General features: G+C 29.5%; 1 protein-coding gene across 1 annotated transcript; it reads right to left on the bottom strand.

Annotated features, from left to right (window-relative positions):
- Positions 1-1,869: 1,869 nt before the first annotated feature.
- Positions 1,870-5,877, bottom strand: LOC130825522 (actin-depolymerizing factor 7-like). Its single transcript, XM_057690791.1, has 3 exons — positions 5,799-5,877; positions 3,767-4,026; positions 1,870-2,239 (listed from the first exon to the last, which is right to left on the bottom strand). Exons 1-3 carry the CDS (start codon positions 5,799-5,801, stop codon positions 2,089-2,091), a joined length of 414 nt encoding a protein of 137 aa, XP_057546774.1. The 5' UTR covers positions 5,802-5,877; the 3' UTR covers positions 1,870-2,088.
- Between the last annotated feature and the right edge of the window lie 5,074 nt (positions 5,878-10,951).

The raw sequence follows: 10,951 nt of genomic DNA, 5'->3' as shown, positions 1-10,951 counted from the left end.
TGATTTGCTGTGATATCAATCCGTAGTTATAGCCTAGTCAATGACAATCCCATAATTATAGCTAGTCTATTGTATTATTAGATAGTCATACGTATATCTTCTACCTAACTTTCAGGCATAAATTCTGTATATAAGGCTCAGAAGATTAATGAATGGGCAAGCATTCAAACTCTTTCATGGTATCAGATTAAGGTTTCGACCTTGGCTTCATTATCTCCCTAACAAACAGCCTATCCTCTTTCTTCCTTCCGCTGCACTATGTCTTCTCTTTCTAAATATCATCCTGCACTCACAGTCACCAATGTCAAATCACTCGTCCCTGTCGAGTTAGACACCGAGACTGAAATGTACCATTCATGGGCTGCATTATTTAAAGTTCTTGTTAGGGTCCATGATGTGTATGAACACATCATCCCTCCTACGTCAACCGAGGAGGTTGCTACCTATGAGACATCGAAGGCGGCCAATTTATCACTATGGAAGCGCCTTGACGCTGCAGTTCTTCAATGGATATACGGCACTATATCAAATAATCTTCTTCTTGGAGATTAATGAATGGGCAAGCATTCAAACTCTTTCAAATGTATAGGACCATTTTGTATATTTAAACTTATAAATGTCTTAGTTCATGGGATAAATTCTAGTGGAACTAGCTATTTAACTGTTGAGTAATATTGTCCAACCTTGCTACAATGGTATATTATCTCGTTTCAATATTCACTTATTTCATCTTATGTCAATAATTGAGTTTTGGAAGAATTTTAATTAGTTTTTGCGCATGTTTAAAAATTAACAATACTCGAACCTACAGTGAAATTAATTTCCTCTTTTATTTATATATTTGGGCATATAAATATTGGTTGTACATAAATAATATATGTCATATTTATTTTCACACGATAGTTTTATTTGCATGATAAAGTTAAGAACTTTAGATAAGAGTTTATTAAAAATATTTTTTAAAAAAAATTATGAAATTTCATGAAAATAATTAGTTCTTAAAAAGGTTTGAAAATTACACGTGATAACCCTGAGGTATTGGGTTTTCTACGTGTAACTAAAATTTTTTTTAAATCTACGCGGTAATCCTGAGGTTTATCTAATTAAACTTTTGTGACCTTTTTACCCAGAAACCATTTGAAAATCGTCTATTAGTAAGGGTTGCCATGTTTATGAGATTCAAACATTTAAAATCATCCCAAAGATCATATTTCCCTTAATTTCCTAACACTAATTCTCCAATTTATCTAATTTTTAATACCAACGCCTACTTTCCCAATTTCTCAAAAATTGACAACATATTTCGAGCATCCAACTGTTGATGGATGAATTCTAAAAGCTAGTTTCTAGGTCAATTTCATATGGTTTACCCAAGAAGTTCGTTTGGTTAAGAAAGCAGTAAAAGTGAACAACTTTAATTTGGAGGAGTTGGGGAAATTTGTTGTCAAAGTTTGAGAAATTTGAGAATTAGGATTATGAAATTAGGGGCTAGGAAATTAGATAAATTGAAGAATTAGGGTTAGTAATTTAGGGGAAATGTGATCTTTGGTATGATTTCGATGTTCGAATCTCAGAAACATGATAACCCTTACTAATAGACGGTTTCCAAACGTTTTTTGTGTAAAAAGGTCACGGAGGTTTAATTAGGTAAACTTCATGGTTACTGCGTAAATTTTATAAAAACTTTGATTAGCACGTGGAAAATTCAATATTTCAAGACTATCACATAGAATTTCTAAGAAAAGGTTCAGCATGTTAAAAAGCTAAAAGTACAAAAACTTAAAGAATATCATATGTAACATTATATAAAAGATAAAGACAAATACAATCAAAATTGGTCCATATGAAATTTCATGTGCGTAACTAATTAGAACCTTAACAATTTTTATATAGTAACACAGAAACGAGCAATAGGATAACCAAAAAATAATGAAAATCCAGTTAGGACCCTTGTTTTTATGGTTCTTTAGACTTAAAATAACAATGTTGGTGACAAATAAATAAAAAAATAGAATTAGCTAAAAAATAAAAATAGATGATGATCAAGTAAAAGATGCACAGCACAAGAATGGATGTATTGTAAGATGCTCATAATGCTCGCGATTTAATGATATCAAAGCTCATTTCACTGGGATCTGTAGCCTGTAACTCCACCTGAATCCCATCAAGTTCTCTTTTGAATCTGTCCTTTGAGCTGGCGTACACCATCTTCATTCTAACCCTTGATGTGTCCGGAGACCTATTATCATTGTATCGTAAATATTAATTTTGATTCTAATTCTGATTCTGATGTTCCAGTAATAAAATAAAATTAATAACAACAATAATATGATAAACTCATATTAAGGCGGTCTTATCGATTTTTACTCCTCAAAGCTAAAAAAAAAAACCTAAAAATTTAAAACGTTCTTAATAATACTTCTTATTAACTCATATTACATAGCAAAAAAAATATTAATTTTGATTCTAATTCTGATTCTGATGTTCCAGTAATAAAATAAAATTAATAACAACAATAATATGATAAACTCATATTAAGGCCGTCTTATTGATTTTTACTCCTCAAAGCTAAAAAAAAAAATAAACCTAAAAATTTAAAACGTTCTTAATAATACTTCTTATTAACTCATATTACATAGCAAAAAAAAATATTATGATATTATTACATTTATATACGAAAAAATATACCTAGTGTAATTAATAATAAATAATAATAATCTGATAAGTCTACTTGCGTGTTTGTTAGTGATATTAAATGGTCAAAATAGTAATAAATACTTAGTGTAATTTTAATAGGAAAATTTCTTGATAATTGTAATGATTATGCTTGTTTTTCGTGAAAATCATTTCAATAAAATGCCATTTAAAAAGTAGTATTAAAAAAAATTTTATGATGAAAATGACATAGAGGTTGTTTGGCAATTAGTTGTTGACTTTTTTGACCTGCTGAAAATGTTAATTGTTTTATGATGAAAAAGGTACTTGTTTGTGGAGATGTTTGGAAAATTTAAGTATTGGTTGTTGGCTGTTTAATAAAGAAAATGTAGGCTCAAAAGACAAAAGCGAATCAAAAAAACTAGTTGGAACAACTTTTTCATTTTAGCTTAAACAAATCATTTCAGATGCTTTAAAAGTCATTTACTTAATATTTTTTTTTGCCTATTTGACCAACTAATAAGCCAAAAGCTAACTAAAAAGTCAACCAAAAAGCTTTGAAACAAACACCTCCATAATACATTTTACAAAAAATTATACTTCACCCTCCACTTAAAGAATTTCTCATTCGCCATTTTAGGGTGTTTCATTTAATTTGTTGTTCCTATAAAAAATCTTTATATTTATATTATAAAATTTGGACAAAAAAAACCTTATATTTTATTCTAATTTTACTATTTTAATAATATTTATGGTCTCCACATACATTCCACTTCATTTTAACATTTTTATATTTCTTATGGTCCCTATATATTTGTCATTAATTTTATAAAAATATTTTTTATTAGTTGTAGTTCTATATTTGTTTTCATTAGCTTTCTTTTAATATTTTTAATTGTATATGATTCTCACTTTTCCTCCATTTTTCATTATTCAATAAAATAGTATATCAATATCAATTATTATAAGATTTTATTTTTCTTAGTTCCTGTAACCTTTTTTGTGGGAATTTCGTTAAGGACGAAATGAGTATAATTCATCCTCATTATCACCTGTAGTAACGATAAGCAAACGGGTCATATATGAAGTAAGAAGTAAAAATGAAAGGTACCAGGCAATGAAGAAGATCTTGCTTTTCTGACAGTTTTCATCGGTGGTGAAATCGAAGTCGAAGACGGCGTAACGACATTCATTAGGAGGCAAGGAATTGGTAAAATCTTCATAGCTTTCATCTGGCATTCCAATCTTATCAACCACTACTTGTTGGCCTTCAATCCTAAACGTGATAAATCGATATGATCTCTTTGCTTTTAGCTCCTGGAATTTGAGCTTACATTCATCGTCCACAGCCATTCCTGATGCTGCGTTCGCCTTTTTTTTTTTTTTTTATATCAAAAATCAAATAACAATATGAAACTAACAATATCAAAAACAAAGGAACGATAGTTTACATTTTTGATATCAAAAACTAAGTAGGTTTATATATATATATATATATATATATATATATATATATATATATATATATATATATATATATATATATATATATATATATATATATACAAATATATATATATATATATATATATATATATATATATATATATATATATGTGTGTGTGTGTATATATATGTGTGTGTATATATATATATGTGTATACATATACACATATATATATATATATATATGTATATATATATATATAATATATATATATATATATATATATATATATATATATATATATATATATATATATATATAAAAGTAATTAATATGCGTACTTAATTATCTTGAAGAATGAAGAAACAATAAACCCTTACCTTAATACCATAAAAGACTATAAGTAGTTAAAATGCCTACTTAGTTATATTATACAAAGTACGGATTAAAGTATGTCCAGTAGGTGTTTAATATATGTTAAGTAGATGTTTAAAGTATGTCAAGGAGGGGTTTATGGTATATCAAGTAAGTGCTCATGGTATATCATGTAGGTATTTAAGGTACGTCGTGATAAGTCAAGTAGATGTTTATGATACGTCAAGTTGGGGTTTATGATGTGTCAAGAAGGTGTTTAAAGTGTGTTAAGTATGTGTTTACAGAACATCAAGTAAGTGTTTAGAGTATATCAAATATGTGTTTAGGTTATATCAAGTAGTGGTTTCTAATTTGTGAAGTAGGAATCTAAGATATGTCAAATAAGTGTTAAAAGGTATGTTATTGACAAATCAAAGATATACTTAGTAGTAAAAATACTGAATAAAAACTATTTTGGATTAGGCAAAATAGAAAATCAATAACGTGTAAAGAAACGAAATTCAATATAGTTACAAAAAGATTTTACAACTGTAAATTAAAGGTTCAAATTGTTATAGGTTTGACAAAGCAAAGAGTAATTAAAATAAAACTCTAATTCAATGATAACTTCAAATTTCTATTTTGATTTAATGGTAAAAATTATTTTGGAGAAGATAAAGAGTAGCCATAAATAGGTTGATACGCAATAAGAATAAAAGTCATTGATGATTTAATGAAATTTCATGACAACCATGAATGTTTGTCAAAGAAGAAGACAGAAAATAAAAAATGTGTGTTTTACTAAGTTTAAAATTTAATTCCCGGCCTAAAAGAACGTGTATTTCAAAGATCATCTATTTGGAGTATTTGTAAAAACAAAGAAATTGAATTATTTGCATTATTTGTAGATCTAAATTAAAAGGTTTGATTAACGTATATAAATGGTGAAACGATATTTGCATCTTTATAAAATTTAGGTTAATGGAAATTTTTTATTCCTTGGAAGTTGAATTATTTATAAATTTGCCATCATCAACACTCCAAATTCTACATTTTATGGTAATTTTCATTTCTTTTATAAAATGTCGATCAAATAAATATACAAACATACAATTTCAAGAAAATATAGAATTCAAGATTCAAGAATAACAAAGCAATATGATCTACATCTTGTTGACATTTACATGCAGATCGATCAAACAATAATAATAATGTCATATCTTAATTTATAACATAAAATGAACTAAATAAATCAAAATGGATAACATTCTGATAATATTTTACGTTGTTTACATGAATCTAAATAACATGAAAAGAAAAGAAAAGAATTATAAAAACTTACCATTTTGTAACAATTTTGATTTTGATTGTTAGGAAGAAAATATGAGTTTTGAGAATTGATGAAGAAAGAAAGGGGAAAAGAGAAAATGTGGAATGAAGAAAGAAAAAGAGAAATCCTTGAATAAAGGGCAACTTAATGGTGAGTTTTCGAGGGAGTAGAAATATGCGGACAATGACAAGAATGGAAAATTATTTATAATAATTATTATTGGATTATTATTTCATTTTTAAATTAAAAACTAATTATGTTAATCAAATTAAATTGAAGATATTAGGTATTTATTTAATTTCTTATTATGTTACAAGTGACAACCAACACAATTCTAAAATTTACTCGTAGAAGGCTGTAGGCTGATCATGTCTTCGACGAACTGTTCTCCACGTCTATGGTAAACAAGGCACGTCCCACCACCTTTTGTTAATTAATCACTTTATACATTTTTGACTATGAAAAAATATAATGGGATGTTTAGCAATTTGTTGTTTGGAGTTGGTTGATAACTTTTTTGTTGAATAGGTTGACCAGCTGAAAATGTTGACTGTTTTGTTAATTTTTAAGCTACCTAAAAGTCAATTGTTTGTGAAGATATTTAACAAAAATTTGAGTATTAGTTGTTTACTGTTTATTAAAGAAAAAATGGGTTAACAAGTCAAAATCCAACCAAAAAGCTAACTAGAGCAGTTTTTTTTTATCTTTGCTTAAAAGCCATTTACCAAAATATTTTTTTGGCTCTTTGACAAACCAACAAACCAAAGCACAAAATTCAACCAAAAAGCTAAAAAATGAACCCAACACTCCAATAACATTTGCGCTTTTGTCCCACTATTTACATTTCTGCATTTATTACAAATTAGTTGTGGGGTCGCGTGCTACGCACGCGGTCCCCCAAGTTACACTATTAAATTTTATAATGTTATTTCGTACATTACTTTTTACAATAATACGATGAAAATATTCGAATGTCAATGTGTTGTTGTCTCATTACTAACATTGTTTGTTGTTGTAAATAATAGTGTATGAAACAACATGCACCTTGACTCATTAGCTCTTCAAACAACAATATGGCAGTGTCAAAATATTTAAATAAATAAAATGCTAAATTAATTAGTGTGCGTTTATATGTATGATAGTTTTGAATACTCGCGGACTTTTATAAAGATTTTTGAAAAATTTCACATGGTTATCCTGAGGTTTTTTGGCTTTTTCACTATAGTAGACAAATATTTTTGAATCCACAAGGTAACCCTCTAAGCTTCTATCTTTTCGACTTGGTATGCAAATAGTTAAGATTTTGTTAAATGTACGTTAATAACTACCGGTTTTTCATAAGAGCAAATGCCCTGATTACTCTTTAAAGCATAATTATTCAAAAATTTGGTCGAAATAAGTACTTAATTTAACAAAGAATTTAACATTTTGTTTAAAGTTAAAAGTTTGGGATCACCATGCGGATTTAAAAAAATATTTGTCTACCACATAGAATAGTCAAAATTTTAGAATTACCATTTGAAATTTGCCAAGTATAGTTTGTAGAGGATGATTTAGAAAGAGTATCCTGAACTAAAATTTGACATAATTAGCATAGTTTGTTAATCAGACAACTTTTTCTCGTGAGTTTCATTGCTCAATATCGCTCCCAAACACAAATAAAGGATGAGAATGAGCAATAGAGTGATGAAAATCAGCCCGATAAAGCCTAGTCACTTCCTTAAAAACAAGAATTAGTAGACCCTAACTTTTTGAGATTAAGGGTTAATTGTTATCGTTGTTGTATAGCTATTATTCAGTAGAAAATACAAAACTAACAAAATTACAAATCATTATTCAAAACAAATCCATCCCCAATAAAATTTTAGTAGTATTGGGAACAATCAATTCTTCCCTCTTTCTAAATACAAACATCATATATAAAGTCCAATTCAAAACAAAAACTTCAAATGATTAAGATTGAATTGAGCCTAATAAAAAACATTACTAAAATCAAAATATGACAATATTAAAATAACTTAAACGTAAAAGAAAGACAACTTCAAAAGTTAAAAATTAAAACTAACCCAAATCAAAAACAATAAAAGACTACTAAAACCGTACTTGGGCTTTATTGAAAACCACTTTATTATTACGATGCATAATAATTATAACTCCGCCTTCTTAATCATTTAGCAGTTGGCTATCAGTAATTACACCACTGTTATTTTGATTTCTCATGCACTTTCATTGTTCCTTGGTCGCTCACCACATAATGGCATTCTGATGAAGAGTCTGATTTCCCAGAAAAATCAAACGATAATGTGTTCTTGATATCATCACATCTTTCCTAGAATCCAAACAATGTTCTGATTGCTTTCTCTCGTCAATTACTCCACTCATCATCTGACAAAAACAAATAAATCCACAATAAACCACAAGTTTTTAGAGAATTACCCAAATCCAAATAAGGAAAACTACCTCACATGAAAATCAACATTGAAATAAATTTTTTAAAAAGTAAATTTGAAAGGAAAGATCACTTGGTAGCAACAAATGTGACAACTTGATAGTTATTTTTTCCGTAATCATTAATATTATACAATTAACGTAGAGTGCACTATCATAATAATAATATTAGACATGGTCATTGATCTACAACAAAATTAGAAAAAAGAAAAAAGAAGACCAATGTAGTCATACAACCATGTAAATAAATGTAAATATAGATGAGAAAGTATATAACTAATTGTAAGAAAAATGATAAAAACTTGAAAAGCTTCCAATCTTACTTTCATAGCATTCTGGATGAGTAATAAGAACAATGATAAAACACTTGTTTTGGTTAAACAAGAGACAAAGAACTACTGAACAAGCAATAAACACAAAGAAACATGCATACCTTATCAATGTATAAGTGCGAACCATATTGTATTGGGGCACCATATTTAGTATATTTGGATGGGATAGCACCTACAGGGCTGGCAAAAACTGATCCGACCTGCTAACCTAATCTGAAACCGACCTGAAATTAGTGGGTTTGGATTTAGATTTTTAACCCAATCAATTAAATGGTCAACCCGACCTGATCTGTTTATTAAATGGGATAGGTTCCGGTTGAATATTTAAACCCGAAAAAAACATGTTTAACCTATTTATCTGATATTAACCCATTATACTAGATGACACATTATTGGGCCACTTGAGAGTTGGGCCTGCGAAATGCGGATGGATGACACATTATTAACCCATTGAAAATTTGAAATAAAGTCATAAAGATGAAGTGATAATCATAAACCCTAAAATTATCACAGTCCTTCCTCTTCTCTACGGCGCCTTCCTCTTCTCTATGCGCCTTCCACTTCGAGTGCTTCGACCTTCAGTCCTTCCTCTTTTCTACGGCGCCTTCCTCTTCTCTGTGCGCCTTCCACTTTGAGTGCTTCGACCTTCAGTCCTTCCTCTTCTCTGTTCTCTAATCTCTTTGCCTTCTTCTCTCTTCTCACTACCAATCTTCCTCCTAAATTTATCACTACCATCTTCTCTCTATGTAAGAAATTCATAACAGCCCACAACACAAATTTGAAATTACCTTTCTAATTCACATCTTATATACATAAAACCCCAAATACAAAACCAACCTTTCGATCACATCAATCAAAAAAACCTGTATTTTGAAGCTTGGCAATTAGCTTTCATGGCAAATTGTACAGCAATCATCAATTGGTGGTCCATCTCTTTCCATCTCCTGTTTTTCTGCTTCCCTCAAAATTCTTTGCCGTCGATCAAATATCAATTTCTGTATTTTGGGTAATGTAAATGGAATGTGAATTTAATATATGGGTCAAAGGACCTGAAATATATAGGTTCAATGACCTAAAAAAAAAAGTAGGTTAAATGGGTATTTAGCAGGTTGACCCGACCTGCTACAGATCAGGTCAGGGTTTCAATTTTTGACCCATCTAATTAAACAGATTAGGTTCAAGTTAAGGGTCTATTGACCCATTTATATATGACCCGAACCTGAAAATGACCCAATCCGACCTGTTTGACACCCCTACCCACATCGATAGCCGGGGACACCTGCACAAGACCTGGGCATTGAAGATTAGTGTATCCACTTGTTACCGCCTATCAAAATTTACAAATACAAATTAAATGTTACAATTTTTTTAGTATATTTTAGTATAGTCAAGCAGAGGGAATGTGAAGGCTAGAAGGAGTGACGAAATCAAACTTATGATCTTATCTAAAAAGACCCAGTTCTCAATTATAACATACAATTAGACGATTATTAGTTTATGAAAATTAGCATGGATCGAAACTAACAAATCGTGCTTTCCGAAAATTTTACATATAAATATCACTAAAGAAACAATTAAACTTATTACTCAAAAGGCAAAACCACATATGAATTAGTTACCATTACACATTCACTAATGACAATCAGAAGGGTGTTGTATGTGGAATCCAAATAGTCAATGCTACAAACATAGAATGTGAGAAACCCTGGGATGTTATGAATCTTTCAAGCAACTGAAGAAAAGAATTGCCCTTGTGACATGTTAAAAGAATATCAAACAACAGTATAACATCTAGGATTCCCAGTAGAAGAAAATCAAAAAGAAGCAGAACATTTAAAGCCTTAAAGTTTCACAAAATATCAGAAATTGGGGGTTGCGGAGGCCACCCTTCCAGTTCCAACCCTGCTTAGATCATAATTTCCCAATGTGCTTATTGTATGTTCCATGTGTTATCTAAGTGATATTGCAAAAAAGGTTAAGACTGAGTATCCAACCACCATCTCCACAACACCTTTCGGCATCCAAACCACTACCACCTCTAAATTACCCTCAAATCATCACCGAACAAACCTACAAAATACGGGGAAATTGATGCAATAATCTAAACTAATAAAAATTAATGAATTGTGCTTACCGAAAATTTTACATGCAAATGTGCTTCGAAATCCTTGAACAGATCTGGATTTACATACCAATTAGCATAATGCATTCATATAAATAGTTTCAAATCCCCAACATACATTGACTGAACAAGGCGTTGAAAACAAAACCAGAGAAAAATTAATCTAACAAATGCAGTATGATGATGAACAAATGAGATCAGTAATCATAGCTTCAAATACCTGATTTAAGATAACCGAAATACCTGATTTTATTGTGGTAGGG

Source organism: Amaranthus tricolor, chromosome 10 (genome assembly GCF_026212465.1).
Source record: "Amaranthus tricolor cultivar Red isolate AtriRed21 chromosome 10, ASM2621246v1, whole genome shotgun sequence".
Taxonomy (NCBI): Eukaryota; Viridiplantae; Streptophyta; class Magnoliopsida; order Caryophyllales; family Amaranthaceae; genus Amaranthus; species Amaranthus tricolor.
Note: the sequence above shows the minus strand (reverse complement) of the source record. Positions and strands in the feature narration are given on the sequence as shown.

Excerpts from the sequence above, each read along its gene's own strand:
- LOC130825522 (XM_057690791.1), bottom strand. Across the intron at positions 2,240-3,766 it reads AAGATCTTCTTCATTGCCTG|GTCTCCGGACACATCAAGGG; the intron begins GTACCTTTCATT and ends CAATGATAATAG.